At 52.7% G+C, this 19,974-nt stretch overlaps 1 protein-coding gene across 1 annotated transcript; it reads right to left on the bottom strand.

The window, feature by feature from the left end:
• Nucleotides 1–1,363: 1,363 nt before the first annotated feature.
• Nucleotides 1,364–19,487, bottom strand: Csf1 (colony stimulating factor 1; the record flags this gene model as incomplete). The annotated part of the gene is made up of 9 exons (XM_015505088.2): nt 1,364–3,467; nt 7,011–7,069; nt 7,388–7,440; nt 7,974–8,986; nt 10,079–10,226; nt 13,500–13,670; nt 15,162–15,224; nt 16,452–16,574; nt 19,461–19,487. Coding segments are annotated over 8 exons (1,644 nt in total), but the record flags the coding sequence as incomplete, so codon positions are not given.
• Nucleotides 19,488–19,974: the final 487 nt, after the last annotated feature.

Genomic DNA, 19,974 nt, shown 5'->3' with positions numbered 1-19,974 from the left:
TTTGGATGGAAAGGGAAGAGCTAGCTTAAGAAAAATGGTAAGGGACCGGGTGGGGAAGGCAATCACATAGAAAGGGGTGACAGAGACCCTGAATACTTAGTTCCTGGCTATGTTTGATTGGTGCCAATCCTAGTTCTATAACCTAGATCCCCTAAGTCTAGGGACTCAGGAGACTTAGTTATTTGGGCAGCACTCTCCCATCAATTTCTTTCTTCTCTTTATTTGTACCAGGGATTGAACTCAGGGATGATCAACCATTGAGCCACATTCCCAGCCCTTTTAATTTTTTATTTAGAGACAGAGTCTAAGTTGCCTAGGGCCTCGCTAAATTGCTGAGGCTGGCTTTGAACTTGCAAGCCATCTGCCTCAGCCTCCCAAGCCCTTAGGTGTCCCATCAATTTCTGTGATGATACAAATGTTGCATTTTGTGCTGTCCAACAGGGTAGTCACATGTGACTGTCAAGCCTTGAAATGTGGCTAGTACAGCTGAGGAACTGAATGCTTACTCATTTCATTTTAATAAATTTAAGCTTAAATAGCCACCATATCTGACAGTATAGCTTTGGCTGCTTCTCACCCTGGGTTACCTTTGTATCACTTGAGATGTCTTTTAAAAATTCTGATGCCTGGTACCCGAGGCTCACCCTTGAGATCCTGATTTTGTTGATCTGGGAAGGGGCTTGGGTATTAGGATTTTTGGAAACAACCCAGGGGAGTCTCTGGAAAGCCAAGGTTAAGAACCCGGGAACTACAATTTTGTCCACCACACTCTCAGAGATGGGAAGGCCTCTTGTCTCAGCCTTGCCTCAGGTATATGTTTGAGCCATACTGGGCCTTCAGTTGCTTGGCCCACCTAGCGCACCTTCCTTCTTGGAAGGCCACATCCTTGGCCTCCCCTCTACTTCCTGTAGGAAGATCAGTCCTTTTAGAAAGATCTTCACACAGACACAGAAGGTAGGCTTCTAACCCTGCTAGCCATACCCACTTCCAAAGTCCAGAGACTCATTCACCTCAGCAGCTGCTAGGACCTGGCCAGTTCCTTCTCCCCTGGACAGCAGGGTTCAATGGTCAAGGAGCCTCCTGCAGGGCCCTGGGGCCCTTGGACAGAGCCCCACCAGCCATTTTCCCAGGCTGGGCTGGAACAGGGGCCGTGGCCAGGCCTGAGGTTTGGCTGCTTTCTGCCCATTTTCCTATTAAACAGATATGCAGATGAATGTTTGGGACAGCAATAGTACAGGAGGTTTCAGTAACAACACAAACTTGGAGACAGCCCTCCTTCCTCAAGTACCTCAGAAAAAGCTGCTGCCCGCCCACCCCTACTTTTGCCACCCACACCCCAAAAACTTTTCCCATGACTCACACATGGCAGCTTGTGCACTTCTTTTATTATTAAATATATAAGCAGCTTCCTATTTTTTAAATAGATATTTAAATGACCTTATATAAAATAATTCACCACTTCCAAGTATAAAAACGCAATCTCACAGTTCGTGAGCCAATGTCCCCTCTGGGCTTTCTCAGAGGAAAGTAGGGGTTCCTGTGCAGGTAGCCGGGGGAGGGGACACCCAGAGGTGGCTCTGGGGTTCCTCCTGCTCCGGTGTAACCAAGTGCCCACAAAGAGCTTCTGCAATGGGTTGGGTTTCTTTTTTTTTTTTTTTGACCTTGAAAAAACTATGTATCTAAGGTGGAGGGGGAAGGGAGGAATGCCTTTTTTTTTGTTTTTTTTTTTTCCTTCCATTTTTAAATATGTATTTTCTAGCATGGAATATGGAGTCTGTGACTAAAAGGATGAGCCCCATGAGAAAGTTCTCTGCTGCCCTTCCTTCGGCTGTCAGCATCAGGAGATGGGTAGCAGGGGCTGCAGACCCTCATTCTCTCTGGCAGGAAGGGAAGGTCATGGGCCTAGCAGCCAGACCAGTGGAGGGCCCAGAGAGTTAGGAAAGGAGGGACACAGCAGCATCAAGGGGCAATAGACAGCCCTGTCACCCACTGCCCAGGTCTCAGAGCCACGGCCAGAGGTTAGCCCAGGAAGCGGAGGTCCTCAGGGTGGAGTCGGAAGTAGATACTTGGGCCTCCTGGTCTCTCTCCAGCCCTGGCTTGCCTGGCTAAAGATGGTGGGGTGAGAGCTGGAGAGTATCGCTGGGGTCAGGAGAAAGAAGGGCCAGAGGGGGATGGGAGCTGGGAGCTATGCATGTAGGTCTGGAGTACAGCCTAGCACCCCATACCTGCTGACAGCAGGGGAAGAAGACTGGGCTGAGGGGTTGGGGTACAGAGAGCTCCCCAACCTCAGGGGTATACCCATGTTTAAAGACCCATTTTCAGTCAGAGCTCTCCCCGGAGCCTCTCTGCCTCTGCCTCCCCTCCCTTTCTCCCTCCCACTAGTCACTTCCCCCTTGGGAATGTCAAAGTGCAAGATGCAGAAACCTGGGCCAACAACACAGCCCAAAGACCAGCTTTGGCTGGTGGCCCAGGCAGTTCTCCCACCCCGCTCCACCCCGGGAAGTTGAAGGCTGGGTCAGGAGAGGGTCAGGGCTTAGGGACTCCCTCAGTCGACAGGTGAGACCAGCTCAGTGCAGGAAGCTGGGGAGAGGATGGAGGGGAAGAGGTCCAGATGGATGGATGCTCACTTGTGGGGATGGACGGGGTAGGCTGTTCAGCAGGCAGGTTCTGTATTCACAGTGCAATGGCTTCCTTCATGACGGGAGCCTCTGTATGGCTTCCCAGAGACGTTCTGGCAGGAGCTAGAGGGAAGGAGGAGCAGAGGCCAGAGCCCAGTCCCCCTCTTGGCATCATGAGCCAGGTCAGGCAGGTCCTGAGGGCAGGGCTGGCCTCCCCTCGCCACCTGGCAACAGGCAGAGGGCACTCAGGCAAGTAGAGGGTGTAGACCCCCCCCAGCTGTCAGTGCAAACAGCCAGAAGCCTCCTCTTCCCGGCTTCTAGGCTGCACACCTTTCCGGGAAATGAGGCCACGCTGTCCCGCCCTGCAAATCACAGGCTCCTCTCTCTCTGGAGACAGGTCCACACCTGTAGATGTTAGGATCCCTTGGCACTAGATGGGTCCTTTGGGTGCAGGGCTCTTCCACTCCTCAGTGACCACACTGGTCTCCCATATGCCACAGGTGGCTGGGTCCCTGGCCCAGGTGCTGGCTTGGAGAAGAGTAAGAGGAGGGTGTAGCCCCTGAGGGAAAGGGTCCTGAGACGGGCTCGCCAGCCTTCCTCAAGCGCATGGAGCCTCCAGGGCCCACAATAAATAGCGGCAGTGTGGGGCGTCCTCCAGCCCCTCTCTCAGTCAGTTGAGGGTCTTGAGGGTCAAGGCAGAGGAACCCCAGCTGGGCTGCTCTGGTCCAGTCCTGGCAGGCAGGAGCTCTGGTGATAGGCAGGCCACATTCCCAGGGGGATGGCTAGGGAGGGTGGTGGTGGACGCTCCACGATGTCTCCTCCCATGGAGAGATAGTCATGTGCGCCCCGCTGTAGGGGAGAAAAGGGAAGCCTGGTCAGTCGGGTGGGAGTGAGGGGAGGGTCGCTGAGGATGTGGCTGGGGGAGGGGTGACATTCCTGTGGGCAGGACTTCCTCCCATCCCTTCCCTCACCCTCCCAGCCACCCCAGACACCGCAGAGGGACAAGGCAGCTTTCCCTGGCAGCAGCCCAGGCCTCTGGCCAGACTGGCCTCACCTCCTACCTCCTCCTGGGGAACCAGGGACCACAGGGGAGGTACAGAGCCTGGTTGGGGTCTGGGCAAGGATGGGGGAGGGTCATTGCTCAAGCAGAGGGGCCCTATGGGATCAGGGAGGAGGCTCTTGAGTGTCCTTAGACCCCTTCTCAGGCAAGACTGTCTTAGTGGCCTTGGTTCAATGAACCATGGATGCCCCTAACTATAGCAAAGAACTCTTCTTCTACTTCTACAACATTCATCAGAGAGGGTCCTCACAGATGATACTTATACAAAGGTAACTGAAGAGGAAGAACTTGGGCAGGAAGCATTTACAAGCAATGCCAGGAAGAGTAAACTCCCACCCTGCCCTTGTGCAAGTGAACCCGTGAGCAACCCAGCCTCCTCCGGCATGGGCCTAGAGACTTGCCTCCTGCATCATCCATGGGAGCCAGGGCCCTGTTCTCTCCCCACCCCCACCCCCATCCTTGTCCCCATGCCCAGCATCCTCAGAACGCTTTGTTCCCAGAGCAGAAATCCCCTGGACTCCATCCAACAGTTTGACTTTGGACCCTGAGTGGTGCCTCCCTCCCTAATGTCCATGGCCCTACTGGCCAAGCCTATGATGGGTAAGGAGGGAAGATGGAACCTACAGCCTCTGGCTCCCAGCCCATTCCCATGCTCTAGAGGAGAGAGAAGGGGGAACTATATTGGACATGAGCCATGCTGGTACAGCCAGGCCATAGGCCCTAGGGTCTAGGAGAGAAGAAGGACCAAAAGGGCATGCTTTAGCCCAGGGCTCCATCTCCTAGTTCCCTGGACTAAGATGCTGGTATCTGAGCTTTGGCATCTCTATGTCCTTTATAGGTGCCTCTGTTTCCCACTTCCATTGCCCTCATGAGAGCAGCAGTTGGGCACTGGTACTCAATTTCCCAGAGGCTCTTGGTGCCTGATATGGAGACCACCTTAGGGCTGGACCCACTGGGCCACATGGGTCTCCATGTCCTGGATTCCTTCTCTGAGTGGAATCTTGAAGGGAAGAAGAGGAAGGCTTGGACAGGCCTGAGAGCAGGCAGCAGGGAAAGGGGAACAGGAGTACAAAGGAGTCAGGGCAGAGGGCCAAGACCCCAGGGAAATGGGTGACCTGTACAAAAAGGAGCCACAAATCCCCCTGGACCTCCATCTTCTGCTTACCATTCCTGAGGGGCCTGGGTCCTACTCACAGTCCTGACCCATTTACCTATCTCAGCCCATGCTGCTAACAAGAGGGACCCCAGGATTCCAGATATGCTACTACCTCCTGCCCCTTTACAAATGAATTTTCCTGATTTGGGGCATATTCCAGATCTCTGATCTCTGAAGGAGGGGCCCAGACCTGTCATCCTACACATGCCCTAAGGCATTTGCTTGGGTCTGGCAAGGGGTGTGACGGGAAAATTGAGTGGGTCACCCAACTAGTCAGCCAGCCAACCAGTCAATCAGCAAATCAGTCAGTAACCAGTAAGCTCCCCAATCAATAACCAGCTAGCTAAGGCAGTCACCAGTAGTAGGTTGGTTAGTCAGAGTTACTTAATTAGCTGGTTTGTCAGAATTGATTAGTTAACTGGTTAATTGGTTAGTCAGAGGTGGGTCAGTTAGACAGCTGACCAGGGTAAATTGGTGAGTCAGCCCTGAAGCTGGCCAGTCAACATTTATTGAAATTTTGGCAAATATGATAGGGCCCTCTTTATACTAGAACCTGGCATGGAAAAGGAAATGCAAAAAAAAAAAAAAAAAAGTGGAAGACAGTCCCTGCCCTCAAGGGGCTTACAATCTTCTGAGCTGTGCAGAATGTACATATACATGTAAAATAAGATTTTAAAATGTATAAAAACAACATCCAAATACGTGCAAATTCATATAGTATTAACCAGGTACAAAAGAGCAGAAGGGATATGAATTAAAGGAGCAACCAGAGGGGTGTAGAGACACCTGGGAAGCGCTCCTGATGGGCTGATTATGGGTGCAGTTTCAGGGGGAAGTAAATCAGGTCACATCTTTACCAACAACATGGGCAAGGACAACAGAAAGCACTCATCAATGTGCAGGGGACACAACTGAGAGGGCTACGCCGATGACAGAATCAGGGTTAAAACACTTTCAGTAGGTTTGGGGGATGGGGAGAAAGCAACAAGGTGGTTTTACCAAGGGTGAGCATAAACTCTTGTGCTTTGACTTAAAAAGCTAAGCTGTCCAAGCATGGGATGGAACAGGTCTGTTGGACACAGGTTCATGGAAAACAGAACTAGGGATTTTTAATAGACCACAAGCTCCACATATGACAACAGTATGATGCGGTTGTTAAAAACTAATGCAATCTTAATCTGCACGAATAGAAGAATACTGTCCAGATCAAGGAAGGTAACAGTCCCACTGTACTCTGAGCTGGTCAGACAACATCTGGAGTACTGTGTCCAGGGCTGGGCGCGACATTTTCAGAGGGACATTGACAAACGAGTGTCCAGGATGGTGAGGGGTCTGAAAACCATATCATATAAGGAATGTTTGAGGGACTTGGCCACACTTAGCATAGAGAATTCTTAAAGGGAACGTGGATGGTTAACTTTAAATATCTGAGGGTTCTATGAGAAGAGGAGGAGGACCAGTGAGGAGAGGACAGGGAGGGCAGTTTTGCCCAACACAAGGAAGGCTTCTCCCTGTGTTCTTTGAAGACACCATAGACTTGCTAGGCATGGAGCTTGTCTAGAACTGGGAGTGTGTGACAGAAAGCTGGTTGACTACCTGCTGGGGATGCAGAGAGGGTTGGCCTCTTGGGGGTGGGACACTGGGACAAATGGCCTCTGAGAGCCCTCCCATGGTTAAGGCTCTATGGTGCCATGATTCTAAAAGCAAGGAGTAGGAATGGCCTTGGCTGGGGAGGAGCTCTGGCTGGGAAGTGGTCAACAAGAGGTGCAGAGGGTGGCTGCTGGAAGGGCTTGGAAGCCAAGCTGAGAAGGTTAGGTGTGAGGTGGCTGACCATGCAGGGCTACCGAAAATTCCCCAGGAGGGTGAAGACCTCATAAAAGCCACATTAGAGGAAGAGGATTTGGGTTGCTTTGGGAGTGAAGATGACTTGAAAGCCTAATGCAGAGGTAGCAGTACCTGGCCTCAGGTGGAGTGGAGGAGATGGAGGGGCAAGGGGAGCCCTGAGGCTGGGAAGGGAGAGGGTTGGCTCCACTTAGTGATGAAGGCAGCAGAACCGAGGACAGGGAGTCAAGTGTGTGGGCCTCAGGCGAATCATGGTGTCAGTAGCAGGTAAGGGTGACTGAAGAAGGGGGTACTTCTTTTTAAGGGCGGAAAGAGATCAAAATCAGAATCTTACCTTAGAATTCCCTCTATACTGGCAATTCCATCTGTGTGTCCTCATCCTGGGCCAGGGGGCTGCAGGAAGAACAGGGGGCTAGCATAAGACTTCAGCAGGAACAGAGGAGTGAAGGGACCGGCTAAGTTCACCCCCAATTCCACATATGTGCTCCAACCCTCAGAGATTTAGAAAACCCCAAAGTGCCTGTCTCTTGGAAGAAATCAGGTAAAGGCCCAGATATCTAGGAAGGGAGACCCTTCCTCTCCCATCCTGTGCTGTAGTTTCATTTCCTTAGAGCAAATGGGAGAAGGACACCCCTCCCTGCAATCTAGAGTGGAAACAAATCCAAAGCCAGGACCTCCAGTGCCTCCCAGAGCCCCACCCCAACCTCTCACCTGCCCTCTGGCTGCCTCATGGGAGAATCCAATATCTGAAGCTCTCGATGGCTCTGAGGAGAGAAAAGAGCAGGCTCATTGAGGAGCTGGGGAAGGGGGGAGACAGGGGTGCCCTAGACATTAATGGGAGAGTTGTAAGATTCCCCCTGCCAATGCCTCAATGTGGGGTTTATTCACAGGGTCAGGGAAGATTCCTGAGGCCTCACCACTGCCCAGACCCCCCTCTTCTTCCTCTCCTATGCAGCCTGCCCACTACGGTCCTCACGCCCCAGGCTCTAAAGAGCTCCCATGCACAGTATGGAGCTCCTTCTTCCCCCTCCTGCCTGGTTGTCACCCTGCTGTCAGCCCAAGAATCTTCTCTCCCATTCTCTTCTGCTTTGGTCCCTTTGGTCCCATTGACTTCATGGTTGGAACCTTTCTGAAGTAACCCTCTGTGTCCACTCTGACCCTCTGGCTCCCTCAGGTCCCATCTCTCAGCATCTGAAGTACCCAAGCAGAACTCAGAGTGCCCTCCATTCCTGCACCCACACCCAGCCTCTGCCCTGCCCCTGTGAGATGCCCTCTCTCCTCACCAGGGCCTCCTTACCCTCCGCCTCCACCTGTAGAACAGGAGGCCACCAACAGCCAGCAAGACCAGGATGATGCTGGGCACCAACAGGTGGAAGACAAACTCAGGGGACTGGGGGTCGGAGGATTCCTTATAGCCTGTGTCAGTCAAAGGAATGGAGTTAAAATGGGCCAGGGGCCCAGCTGCCCCCTCACTTGCTTGTCCTCCTTCCAGTTCTGCGGGGCTCCTCCGATCCCTGGTGCTCCTCTTGCCTTCCAGCTCCCCAAGGGGCGGTGCAATGTCCCAGGAGTGGCTTCTGGGAAGCCGTGTCTGAGCAGAGAGGGTGGAGGGGTTGCTGAAGCCTTGGGGGTGCTGTGAGGAGATCCAGGGAGAGCTTGGTTCCTGGTGGTCTCTGGGCAGCATGGATGAGCGGTCTGTCTTCTCAGGGGCATGACTCTGGGCTTGGCCAGTGGGTCTCATGGGGTCCACCTTAGGCAAGGGGGTGCCAGTTACATCCATTGGTTGTTGGTCCTCTGTTGACATAGGGAGTGAAGAAGATGCTGAGAGGAGGTCTCTGGGTCGGGCCATCTCTGCCTGGACACTGCCCCCTCCTGGCCTGGAGGGGGAAAGCTCTGCCCCTTGGGGTCCAGGGCCCTCACTAGCCTCTCCAGAGGCCTCTTCTAGGACCCAGTTAGTGGCCAGTGCAGAATCAAGAATGTCCTCCACCCCAGGGATGGGGGCTCCAGCAGAGGGGCGAGGCTGTGGTAAACCCCCAGTGGGCCTGTCCTCAAGGCCTGGGGTCTCTGGTGACTTGAGGCTCTCGCAGGTGCTCCTAGGTGGTCGCTGCTTGGCACTGCCCGGGTCCACTGTGCGAAGGGGCTGCTCACTGGGCAAGAGGGAGCTGCCCTCTGTCCCCTCAGAATCATCCCAGGTCAAGCCAGCCATTGGGGCAATGGAGGGGGTGAGGGGCTGCTGAGGGGAGACAGAGGTCAGGTCACTGCTAGGGGTGGCTTTAGGGTACAGGCAGTTGCAATCAGGCTTGGTCACCACATCTGAAAGAACCACAGAAAAGGGAGAGAGAAAGACAGGGAGGAGATAGAGTCACCAGCCTCTGGCATAGCTCCCCCAGAGGGGTCAGGAGGGGATATGGGTCTGGGGGGTGGGGGGTCCCTCATCTCCTAACTCAGCCCTGGGGCTGAGAAGAGGAGAGGATTAGATGTTCATGACACAGGGCTCAGACAGAGAAGGCACAACGTGCAGGGTGGCATAGGCAGAGCAAAGAGCAGAGGATAGACGCCCAGACTGGGGGACAGAGTGAAAAAGGCTGGAGGCCAAGCCAAGGTTCAGCAGCAGCCAGGCCAGGAAATGGAGCAGTGGCCTCCCAGACCAATAAAAGACACTTTGAAGCCCCCAAGACACTAGTTCATGCATACCCAGGAGCCACACAGCCATGGCCACAGACAGGAACAGACTGGGGCTGGAACATGATCAGCTTGAAGCCTCAGGACTGAAACCACAAAACTGGACTTGGCCATTGGCAGGTTGCGAGGCCTCAGCCCCTGCCTTGGGGAGCAAGGTTGAGTAGGAGGGCACACGTGGCACAGGACGCAGAGATGAGGACACGCAGGGTACACAGTTGTACAGCTGAGCCAACAGTGGGACAGTTGGAATGATGTTCAGACTTCAACTCCAGCCTTGTCCCTTGAGGGGACACCCAAGGAATCCTGGGAACTTCTGGAGCCAGGGTATCCTGGTGATTTGCAGCCGGGCTTCTGGAGCAAGAACCCTAATTCCCAAATGCTCTCTCCACAGAAACCCCATATGTTCAGCCAGTCTGCAGAGCCTAGGGGAAAAGCTTCCATGCCAATAGAGCTTTCCCAAGGGGTCCCCTCTGTTACTCCCTGACCTCACAGCCACCAGCACAGGCCTTCTCAATGCCTCCACATGCAAATATACAGTGGTGTACATGCACACATATGTCAGAAAAGACATGTGTCTAGGACCCCGAGGTACATAAAGCCACATATGTACACGAAAAAGCACATCTACGCACAGAGAAACACAAGCTGCCTCCCAGGGCTCCCTCCAGGCCCACGTCCCACCTTCCACACCCCCTCACACTTGCTGGTCCATCCGGTGCCTACCTCGGCTGGAGCACTCAGCAAAGCTATTGTTGCAGTTCTTGCTGAAAATATTCCAGTCCTTTTCAAGGAGAACTTTTGTTTCATTAAAGATGTTTTTGATCTTCTCCAGCAACTGGAGGGGAGTCTCATAGAAAGTTCGGACACAAGCCTGGAAGGAGAGCAAGGACCTCTTTTGAGACTACTAGTCTTGTGTCACTTTCTTGTTTATTAAATTCCCTTGGCCTTTCTCACATCAGTCTTCTTTTCCCTTTTTGTTCTCTCCCTTGGTTCTACTCTAGTTTGCAGCAGAATCAGTCCTGATGTTATGAAGCATGTCATTCATTCACAGATCCATCCGATATATGTTTATGTGCCAGGTACATGGTAATTACCTGAGCATCACATAATGAGAAAGAAGGAGGTAGCTGAGCTGGACACGGTGTCCAGTGGGGGTGCTGGCACTACACAAATTGCTAAAAGTGCAGTTAGACCCAGGATGAAGTTCTGAGCAATCTGAAGGTGTAATAAACCAGAACTAAACGAGAGTTCAAGGAGAACTTCCCCAGGGAACCAACTGAAAGATGAGCAAGAGTTAACCAGGAAAGGAGAGAGGATTGGGAAGAGCTTCCCTGGCAGAAAAAAAACAGGCTGTGCAAAGTTCCTGAGGCAGAAAAAAGTATGAAATGCCAAAACCTGAAAGAAGGCTGGAGTAGCTAACATACTGTCATCTAGGAGGAAAGTGACAAGAGACTCAACTGGAGAGAGTTCAGTGGGGGCCTATAGGGCTTTGTGGACCATGTCAAGAATTTTTAACATTATTCATAGAGCAAAAGAACTGTGAGCAGTTGTTGGGGAGGTGGGTGGTGGGATAAGACCGCTTTTAGAAAAATCATCTCGCTATGTTGTGGAGAATGCAATGGGGTAGCCACGGGAGTTGAGGGTCCTCTGCTTGTGTTGGTATGTTTTTGGAGAGAGGACTGAGGACTCCTCAGGCCTGTCTGCTGAGCCCATCTGTCTCTCTGCTCATGGGCCAAGCTCCCGTACCCACTGGAGCTCTGGAAGCTCCACTCTCCTGGGCTTCCTCTCACCTCTCCAGCTGCTCCTTACTCTCCTGATCAGGTTCCTGACTTCTAAAAGCTGGAATTCCTCAGGGTCCAGTACTGGGCCCAAAGCTTCTTTCACTCCAGGCCATGCCACACACACCCCTGCCTTCCTCCAGTGGCCTACTTGACTCCCAAATACGAAGTACTCCGTGAAGTCCGTGAGGGTGTCCCTGAATCCCCCTGATCTGTGCACAGTAGGCCTGACATAAATGTTTACAGATCAATTATGAATGAGAAGACCTGGGCTCAGCTCCATCAGATAGGTGACAGCAGCCAAACCAACTGTCCTGTGTGGGCTCCTTCCCTATCTATGAAGTCAGAACAGAAACCCTGTCCCCAGGCTGCTGAAAGGAAGGCAAAGAAGCTAGCTGTCATTTCCTCTCTCTTCACTGTCTCCTCACACCTCACCTCAGACTTCATAAAGCAAGAATCTGCAGCCAGAAGACCTGATGCCCAGCCTGTCCGAGCAGAGGGTGTCCGCCACCCCAGCTCCAAATCTCTCTAGCATACTTTTGCTGGGGGCTGCTCCTCCGGCTCCAGTGGCTCCCTCCCTCCTGGGACCCACCCTCAGTACTCACTGGCTGCCTTATTGGGTAGATGGGTGCCTACCCACATGGGCCAGCGAACCTTGTCTCAGTGGTGGATGGGGAATGCATATTCCCAGACTCATGCTTGGACTCAGTGAAGCAGACTCTGGGCAGGGGGTGCTGGGAATCTGCATTTGAAACAAGCTCCCCAAGTGACTCTCAAGAACCTTGATGCTGACAAGCCACAGATTCAATGCCTCTTATTAAGGATTTTTTTTTTTCCCTCCCTCAACTGCACTCTCCCTTTAGCTACATCTCTTTTTCCAAGTACCCCCTCCTCTGCTTGACCTTTAAGTGCTGGAGTTTCTGGGCCTGTTCCTCTTCTCAGAGTGGGCAATGCTGTATAGTCCTGTGCCGTCACAGGTGACCTCCAAGCCAAACCTCTTAAGTCTGTGTATCCCTAGTCACATTCAGAACCAGGGCCTTCAGCTGCCGGCTCAGCATCTCCAGTCTGATGTGTCCCAAACTGAACTAAGCTCTTTCCTCAGACTTGCTCCTGCCCACTGATGTCCCCATTTTAACATCCCTGAAAAAGCCAGGTGCCCAAGATGCAGTCTTCCTGACTCTTCCCTTCCCTCAGCTCCTCACATCCCCTACATGAGCCAAGTCCTGCCTGGCCCATGCCCACCCGAACATCATCACTGGCCTCCATCTTCCCTGCACCACCCTGAGTCAAGCCACCACTACCTCTGGGCTGGCCTCCTCCTGCTCACCTCCTGGCTTCCATTCGTGCTCCCTATAGCCCACTCTCCACACAGCAACCAGAAGGGTCTCGACTGGAGATATCTCAAGTCACTTGCCTATCACAATGGTTCCCCTTGCACTTCAGACAAAATCCTGCATCTTTGACACCCAGATGGTCTGGTTCCTGCTTTTTCTCCTCCCCCACACTTTAGTGCTCCAAAACCTCCTTGGCCATACCCCCTGCTCACTAGGACACTCTTATACCTTGGCTGTGTTAACTGCCCTTTGGGTTCTTGAATGCAGACCTTCCTGTTCACTGTAGGGCTTGTGTTCAACATTCTCTGCTCTGGATTGTTCTTCTGGTCTCATTGCTTTCTAACTCTTATTTTATCTCTGGAGCTGTCATTCATATTTTCTTACTCAGGAGTCTACTTTGTCTCTCCTTCTGCATTCCCATTTAGGGCAGAGTTCCCGAGGCCTGTGGTTCTTGCTCATGGCCCACACTCTCTCACCTCCTTCAGATCTTCCCTTCCCTGGCCTAATGTTCTCTAGTGCATTTATTGCTATCCTCTGTACCACATACTTGACTTGTGTATTTTTTTTGACTGTCTCATCATCCTTACCACCACCACCCCAAATGTTATCTCCATGATGGTGGGGATTTTCGCCTGTTTTGATCACAGCTATTTCCTGGTGTCAAGAACAGCACCTGGTACACAATGGGAATTCAATAGCTATTTGTCAAATGAAAAAAAACAGTCCTGCTGGTTTGTAATCATATTCCCTGTGTCACTGTTTGAACAACTGCCCACAACCCTTGACCGTAAGCTTCACGAGGGTAGGAACCATTAGTTTCTTGCTCCAAGTACATCATCAAGGCCCAACACTGCACCTCTTCCTGATAAGTTCTTACTAAAGGTTTGTGGAATGGATGAATGAACGGGAGAGTGAGTGGGCAATCTCATGAGTCAAGATGGGTGGATGCACTTGGCACGTGTGGGCTTGGATGGTACCTCCACAGCTGCCCTCCACCCCTTCTCAATGCTCCCATCTCCGGGACCCTCCTACCTTATCATTCTCCTCATAATCCTTGGTGAAGCAACTCTTGAGCCTCAAAGAAAGTTCCTGGAGCGTTAAGATGGCTTTGGCATTGGGGGTGCTGTCTTTGAAGCGCATAGTGTCTTCCATTATGTCTTGTACCAGGAGAAATGCCTTCTTTAGGTAGCACACGGGATCTTTCTGAAAAGCAGGAACCAGAAACTTATGTCCTGGCTGATGAGGCCCGGGAAGCTCTGCTTTGTTTTAGATGCTGCCACACCAAGCAGACGGAGGGCTGCACCCTGCTCTCCCCTACCAGTGATAAGGAGAATGCTGCCCTCGGCTTGTCTTTCTTTTTCTCTTTTTGGATTCCAACACTACTGGGGACTGGGTTAGAGTGAAGAAAACATGGATTCTGATTAGAGAGCTCTTTGAATTTCTGGAATATAAGGCCCTAATTAGGAATTCAGAGGGTGGGCTTCAGGGAACCCTCTTCTCTCTCTCTCTCTCAGCTTGAGTTCGCAAAAGTCCTTGGTCTTGTGGTCCCTTCAAATCCTCCAGTACATAAGGGGTACTGAAGACTACATCATAGTCCAAAGAATGACCTCAGTGTTTTGTCTCCCATGGATGGTGGTTGCCTTGAAGACAGAAACTCTCTTTTGGCTCCGTATTCTAAGCACCTGATTCACTAGGCTCCTGATATATGTGTGTTATGGCTTGAGTGAGGGAGTGAATGAATGAGACACTGAGGCCATTTCTTAGGCCATGAGGTGATCTCCAATTTTAATAAGGGGCACATGGGTCTGGTGTGAAGGAATTCAGAGATGGAAGTAACCTCTAGATAGCCTGTCCTGTGTGTGGCATAGCAGGTGGAGGGTGGCACCTGTAGAGGTGTGACAGACATCAGGAAGACCTTGTGCAGAGACTTGAAGATAGGAAGAAACAGAGAAGGGGGTCAGAAATGGGGCTATATGCTCGAAATACCAGGCTAGACAGACTGCTCTTTCAATTGGAGTGATGGGGACCCTGAAAGTTGGGGTAAAGGCAGCAGGTTTGGGTTTCAAAAACTCCCCCTAGTGGTGGGATGGTGAGTGTACTGGAATTAGAGAGGCCACTTAGAAGGCTCCTGAAATTGTCCTGAAAGTGATTGATGGGTTGTGAGGACAGAAACCAGAGCTGCCAGGAGGCTCAACCAGAAGCACTTGGTGTCTTGTTGGGTGTGGGTAGGAAAATTGGCTGGACTGACTTCTTGAGTGCTGATTGTCTGGTGAATGCAGTGACTTATTTTTCCAAAACATGAGATTTTGAAGTAGTGCATTGGTTTACCTTAGGCTCTAGAGATAACAGGCCTTCAACTCATGCCTCTACCACTTACTGGTCATGCTCCCTTAACCTCTCTATGGACAATAAGCAATATCCATGGACCACATAGTGTTACTGTGAGGACTAACTTGGAAAAGTGCCTGGCACACAATAAACACTTTTATGTGCCAGCCAGGAAAAGGGAAAAGTAGGGAACCTGAACCCTGGAGCCTGCCCAGCCCTGACGCTGGCACCTTAGAATTCAGCATCCAGGAATTCTCACACCTGTCCAGCTCTAGGATTTCTGATGCCTTCATGCGCCCATATGTACCCCACCCTGGGAGGAACACATAGGCTAGCACATGGGCTTTGCAGATAATCACCACTCACCAACTGTTCCTGGTCTACAAACTCAAAGGAAATGTTGCATGAGGTCTCCATTTGACTGTCAATCTGTAAGAGAGAACAGGCCAGTGGTTGCAACGTATCTATAACTCAGCTGAGCTGACCTTAGAAGGAGGACCTGAGTTTCTCGGTGGATTAGGGTTCAAACTTCATCCACCTCCCCCCTGCTATATCTAGAAAGAGACAGTCAAGGTTAGGGGAAGACCTATGCCTTCCAAATGCCCAGAGGAGGGTTATAGAAGAGCAAACTGTCTCCTCCTACCTCCTACTCTATGAAATCACAGATGCCAATTTGTTATAAGGAAAATCAACCTACAGGATAATACAGGATCCAATCTTCCCTGGAGGTAGTAAGCACCCTGTCATGGAAGAAATTTAAGCAGAGGTTGGTCAAGCTCTGGGGATTCAGAATTTGTAGGGGCTGGGGCTAGAGGCCCTTAAAGTCCCCATTATCCCCAGAGCAGGAGTCTGTGTTCTAAGACTCACAAAATGCTGTGGCCCTTGGTCTACCTTGGATTGCTGTAACAATTTCATGCAGGAGGAGTAGTGCAGGGGCAAAAGAGGCTGGAGGTCCAGCCCATGGCCTTCAAGTTCAGGGAAGGGGAGCTAGTCTTAGCCAGTGGTGCTCCACCCTGCCTGGCTGACCAAAAGGAAAGTAAATTCCCTTTTGAGCCAGACAGGAGCTATGACAACAACCTGACTCTGCCTGGATGGACCATGTTTGGGATTGTTGATGATTCTGTTGGTCAGATTAGGATGAGACAAGGGCTCCTTCATGGGCCAGATGAGCAGGCCATTCCAGTGTCAAAGGCAAGAGCCAGAGAAGTGAGGGTGGAGGGCTGGGAGTAAGACAGGAACCTCCCCTTCAAATCTGGGTGGAGCCGTGGTGCCGGGCTGTTGGCATATCTGAGAGTCCAAGAGCTAGAGGCACCATCTGGACTCAGCAAAAAGACTGGGCTATCTTCCCCGAAGAGGCAATCCTTGAGGGAAAACAGGCCTTAGGAGCCCTTTTAGAATCCACAGTGGACATTTCTGGCTAACATTAACTCAGGCAACCAGCCCCGGAAACTCATCCTATTCACCACCTGCAAGGGGGTCAAAGAGGGAGTCAGGGTTGGGGCTCCTGAGGTTCTGACCTGGGGAAGGTCAATGAGAGGAGAAGCAGATGAGCCATGGTCTAGAGAGCCCTATTCCCTGCAATTCCTCTCTTTGACCCTGCTCCCTGGCTCCTGCCTCAGTTTCCCCAGTGGGGAGAAAGCATGGCCATACACTCACCAGCTGCTGCAGCAACTGTAGGTGTCCGTTCCCAATCGTGTGTCTACAGCTCTCCGAAACCTCCTTGGCAATACTCCTGCTCACTAGGAGACAGACCAGCAGCAGCCAGGGGCCCAGCCATGTCTATGACAGAAAGGGTGTCATTACTCCCCGGCTCTCACTTTCTCCAGCTACCCCCATGCCCTGCTAGAGACAGAAAAACAAAGGTCTCATACCCACAATGCTGTAGTCTCTGCCTCACACCCCCAGATGCAGCATTCCCCAAATCAGGAGTTCCTATCAGCCATGGCACAACCTTGCTCTCCCTGATAACAACCCAGATGTCATCCTCTCCAAGAAATCTTCCCAGATTTAACCCAGGCCAAGCCTAACCACACATCACATCTCTAATGATGATGCGGGTGGTGTGCCCAGCTATCTAAATTCTGACAGCACAGGAAACTCCTCAAGGGCAGGATTTGCATCTACCCATCATTTTATCCCTGCAACATCAACACAGAGCCAAGCACCTTAAGCTGCCCTTGAGTTCATGTTCATGCACCAACTTCTAGATGACAAGCTAGAGACATTTTCCCCAGGGGCCTATGCCTTCCTCCCAATTGGTTCCATGCAGGTCTGACTTTGCCACAAGAAAAGACCAGGGGACCAAACACAATTTCATTAGCAACTCATCCCACACCTCCTGGAGCCAGGGTGTATATTTCAAAAGGAGCCCAACTGATTAATCAGAGGCAGTAGTGCCAGCTCTGCACCATCCCTGGCTGGCACCTGCCTATCAGACTCCCACCAGGTTCTTCACCAGCTAGCCAGCTCTTATCATGGCAGAGAAGTCTTCTCCTCTCTTTCAGCACCCACCTGCTCCTCACCAGGGTGATGAGACTGGCTCCTGATATTCTGTCTTTGCCCTTCCTTCTTCTCTCTCCATTTTCCTCCTCAATGTCCCCTCATCTTTATCTCTGGAACTAGGGTTCCTCTTCTCTAGCCAGAGGTAGAGGGACCCTTGTGTTTTCTTTCCTTAGCTTGAGCTTGCCTCTTAAGAGCTCCTGAGCCCCTGGCAACTGATGCCCCCAGATTCAGGGAAATGCTGGCAGGGTCGGGTAAGGGCTGGCACTTTCCTGGGCTCTGGGCTTTGCCCCAGTAATCCAGATGATGAGACAAATACTGCAAATAAGTAGCACATTGGAAAAACACAGGGAGGCTACGAAGCAGCCCATACCAACAGGCTGATTTATATTTAAAAGCCCAGCGCCTTGCCAGTTCTTACCAGGGGGGACAGGCAGCTCTGACTGGGCTACCAGGGAAACTGCAGGGAGGAGGGACCTTAGTGAGGCTTTAAAAGATAGGGAGAAGTTGATGACAGGAGAGGGAGGAAGGTTTGAAGGGAAGAGACACAAGGTGGCTCAATGCCATTCAGCACGGGGCCTGTGAGGGTCCTGAGAGGAAGTAGAACAGCCATGGTCTGTGGCAGACTTCAGGCTCTGTCTGACAGTTGGGGAGATAGCCCTGGGTGAGAACAGTTGCCCAGGCCCTCAGGAACTTCAGGCACAGGACCGGTTAGAGGAATTTGAGCCATGCAGAGGCTGGCTTTGCCCCATGCTGGCTACCGCTGAGGCTCTGAGCCCCTGGTGTAACTGGTATGTAGGAAAGAAAGGGCCTCTGGGGAAGGAAAGGATGTTCAGGAAGACAACCTCACCCCAGGCATTTCAAGACATTGATGTGTAAAGGACAGAAAGTTGAAGGCAATGTTTAACCCCCCTGGGCTGTCTGGCTTTGGGTAGTATTTCAGGCATCAGTGTGGGGAAAGGCTGGCTTTGAAGATGGCTGAAGGGGGCCAATCCTAAAGGATCAGGACAGGCACCCAAGGGTTAATGATCTAGCTTGCATCTAGCTGGGCAGGCTCTTCCCGGCTTCCTTCTTCTTCCCACCCACCACCTCAGCCTCTGCCTGTGGGAACAGCCCTCAGAAGGAATCTCTGCTTCGGGCTCAGAGAGATGCAGGACATCTCGCACAGCTGCTCATCAACGACCACCATCCCATTCCATCTTTCCCTTCCACAGTCTCTGGAGAGACCTGGCATGACTGGGCCATCAAATGACCCTGTCTAAACCTGGCCCCTTTTCTTTCCTCCTGCATTTGCCTCCTCTTTCCTTCACCTTTCACCTCCAGCCAGTGTTCACTTGCAATGCAACCCTGCACTTTCTAGGAGTTGCTGCTGCTGCTGCCACTGTTGGAGCAGGGTGTCCCCTATGCAGTCCTAAGTGGCCCATCCCCAGCTCTACAACCTCAAACCTTCCTTCCACCTTCCTAAACTAACACAAATTCCAGGATCTCCTCAACTCCTTGAACCTGACTCTTCAAGAAAAAGAGATTCAGGGCTAACCCCAAGCATCTCTGGCTAACCCCAAAACAGTCACCAGAGTCGCCAACAGCTCCTCTGTGGGATGGAACAAATAGTAACTTGCCCATTTCCTTCCCTCTGCCAGCAGGTTACTCAGGCACAGGAGCTGTCATTCTAAAGTTGGGTGACCCCTCAACTTTCCCCATCCGGAAGCACCCACTCCTCCAAAAGGGCCTGGAAGCACGTGCATGGTTGAGGGAAGATGCCCACTGGGGGCCGCATCACTCAGTGCACAGCCGGCTGCTGTGCTTGGAGTGAAGCAGGGCGTCCTGGCTGATACCGGGCCTCCACCCTCGGCTGCGAATCCCTATCTCCTACCGTGGGTAGCTCAGTGTTCCCTTCCGTGCAATGGGATGTGCACCCTTCCCTTTACCAGGAAAGTGCTGCAGCCCCAGGAGCAGCAGTACGGCTGCCAACGGCCTCAGCCCAAGAGCGCAGGGAACCCCTAGGCAGTCGGTGCGCAAAGGCGGTTAAGAAACCGGAGCCCGCGGCCGCTGCAGGAGAGCCCGGGCAGCTGGCGCGCCCCGGCCGTGGGCTCCAAGGGGCCGCGTCGGGCCGCCGGCCCCGAGCCTCCGCCCAGCCCTGCCGGGTCCGCGCTGGCTGCCTCTTACCGTGGGACGGGCAGCGCCCGGCGGCGCCCCGCGCGGTCATACGGGCAGCTGGGTCCCGGCCGGGCGCGTCGGCCGCCCTCAGTCGGTCGCTCGCTCGCAGATGCAGAGTCCGCGCCCCGGCCGAAGGCCGCGCCGCAGTCCTGGGGTGTCGAGAGCGCAGCGGCGGCGCCGAGAGGACCCAAGCAAACTTTCACTTTCCGCCCGCCGAGCTTCGCTGGCCAGCCCTCGGCACAGCCTTTTAAGCGGGCGGGCTCGTGGGGCATGTGGTTTATGGGAAATCACCCTGGCCAGGCGCCAGACGCGCGCACACACACACACACGCACTGACACACACACACAGACACACACACACTCACACACTCAGACTTCGCAGGCCCACTGAGCCGCCTCCCCTCCCCCACCCCGCCGGCCGGTCGTCCCCGCTCGCTCGCTGGTCTCCCCAGTCGCGCTGTTTTCTGTGCTCCACTCTGCAGCCTTCGGAAAGAAGCGCGGGTTCCACTGCCCTCCCCACCCC

The sequence above is a fragment of the Marmota marmota genome, unplaced genomic scaffold (genome assembly GCF_001458135.2).
Source record: "Marmota marmota marmota unplaced genomic scaffold, marMar, whole genome shotgun sequence".
Lineage (NCBI taxonomy): Eukaryota > Metazoa > Chordata > Mammalia > Rodentia > Sciuridae > Marmota > Marmota marmota.
This window is presented reverse-complemented; position numbering and strand designations above follow the sequence as displayed.